This window comes from Sinocyclocheilus grahami, unplaced genomic scaffold (assembly GCF_001515645.1).
Source record: "Sinocyclocheilus grahami isolate Dianchi unplaced genomic scaffold, SAMN03320097.WGS_v1.1 scaffold5539.1, whole genome shotgun sequence".
Taxonomy (NCBI): Eukaryota; Metazoa; Chordata; class Actinopteri; order Cypriniformes; family Cyprinidae; genus Sinocyclocheilus; species Sinocyclocheilus grahami.
Genome location: NW_015510202.1, coordinates 4,202 through 5,512, shown reverse-complemented (window position 1 = coordinate 5,512; position 1,311 = coordinate 4,202). Strand labels below are relative to the sequence as shown.

General features: G+C 41.1%; 1 protein-coding gene across 1 annotated transcript in view; it reads left to right on the top strand.

Annotated features, from left to right (window-relative positions):
* Positions 1-499: 499 nt before the first annotated feature.
* LOC107577250 (uncharacterized) overlaps positions 500-1,311 on the top strand; it is a 3,318-nt gene continuing 2,506 nt past the window's right edge. The window contains exons 1-3 of the mRNA XM_016263346.1: positions 500-520; positions 651-809; positions 939-1,122. Of these exons, the coding sequence (XP_016118832.1) occupies positions 500-520; positions 651-809; positions 939-1,122 (364 nt within the window). The remainder of the gene's footprint in view (positions 521-650; positions 810-938; positions 1,123-1,311) is intronic.

Sequence of the window (1,311 nt, the reverse complement as noted above, 5' to 3'; positions counted from 1 at the left end):
GGGATTTTTATTTCCAGAACTGTAAATTTGTGCTCTATAGTTGTTATTTCTCTGGAACAGTGATGTGATTTGCGGCCAGCTCTTTTTGTTCTGCTTCACTTCACAGTGCAGCTGGAGAGAAGTCTGGATGATAGCCAGAGACTTTATTCTATAGATGCCGGGTTTCTTTTGCCTAGTGCTGTCAGCATCAGAGCTCTTGGGTTACTGAAGCAAAGGGGCCCAGAGTGGAGCTCTGCTGTGAGGGTCAGGTATGGTGTACAAGGTAAGTGATTTCAACAAATAATACCACACTTTTAAAACAACAACACAACAGACTCTTCATTCACTTATTTATTTTCCAGAGGATTCACAGAACATGCAGGAGTGCCACATGACGCAGAAGCTCCACAGCGAGTCTGATCCAGTCCAGATGTACCGTATAACAGCAGCACATGAACTCCACTGTTCCCATGTCATCAACCTAAACCACAAGGTCAAATTTATTGTCTCGCAAATAGAAATGTACTCTTTGGTTCCACAGGTTTAAAAAGCTTTTTGCAATTAATTCTAGTACTGATTCCCTTTTGGTTTCTTGCAATGCAATGCATATAATACAGTTCATGATAACAGATATGGCAACCTTCTGATTAGTGGATTGTTTCCACCAATAGATTCAACTTAAACATGAACGGAGCCCAATCCACGTCCAGTCATCTCTTGATGTAAGCTATGGAAAGCAGTGGAACCAGAGCAGCAACAAACACAGGGTCCTCTTCAATCAGTCCCTCAGAAACCAGTCTGAACCCGGCCTCACCAGTTATGCTGTGGAGGTTTTGCTTTACTAAAACATTCAGAATGAATCTCGACTGTGTACATCAAATGTGTTCTCATTGTCAGATGTTCAGGCTGTGTTCTTGATTATGATTATGTCCCGTAATAATGTATACTGCCTCTTCCAGCTCAGCCTGCGACTTCTAGACCGAGGACTGAATTACAGAACTCAGCTTCTGCACTCTTATTTCAAGAAACACAAATCTGAGAGCAGCACCCACCTGAAAATCAACTACAACAATCAGATACCTCTGGTAGCTGGCGTCCATTGGAAGGACGTGTCAACAAAGACCTCCCTTCAAAAGTGGGAAGGTGTGTAAGTATATATTCCCTTGATGGTCACCAACCAGAATCCTTCATCCATTTGTGAAATTGTAGATTTTAGAGATCTAGACACTATAATGGTACCATATCTATTACCTGCCAATATTACCGATTTGTTTTATTGATCATATTGGTAGACATTGGATTTTTAACTGCATGTTCATTTCCTTTTTTTTT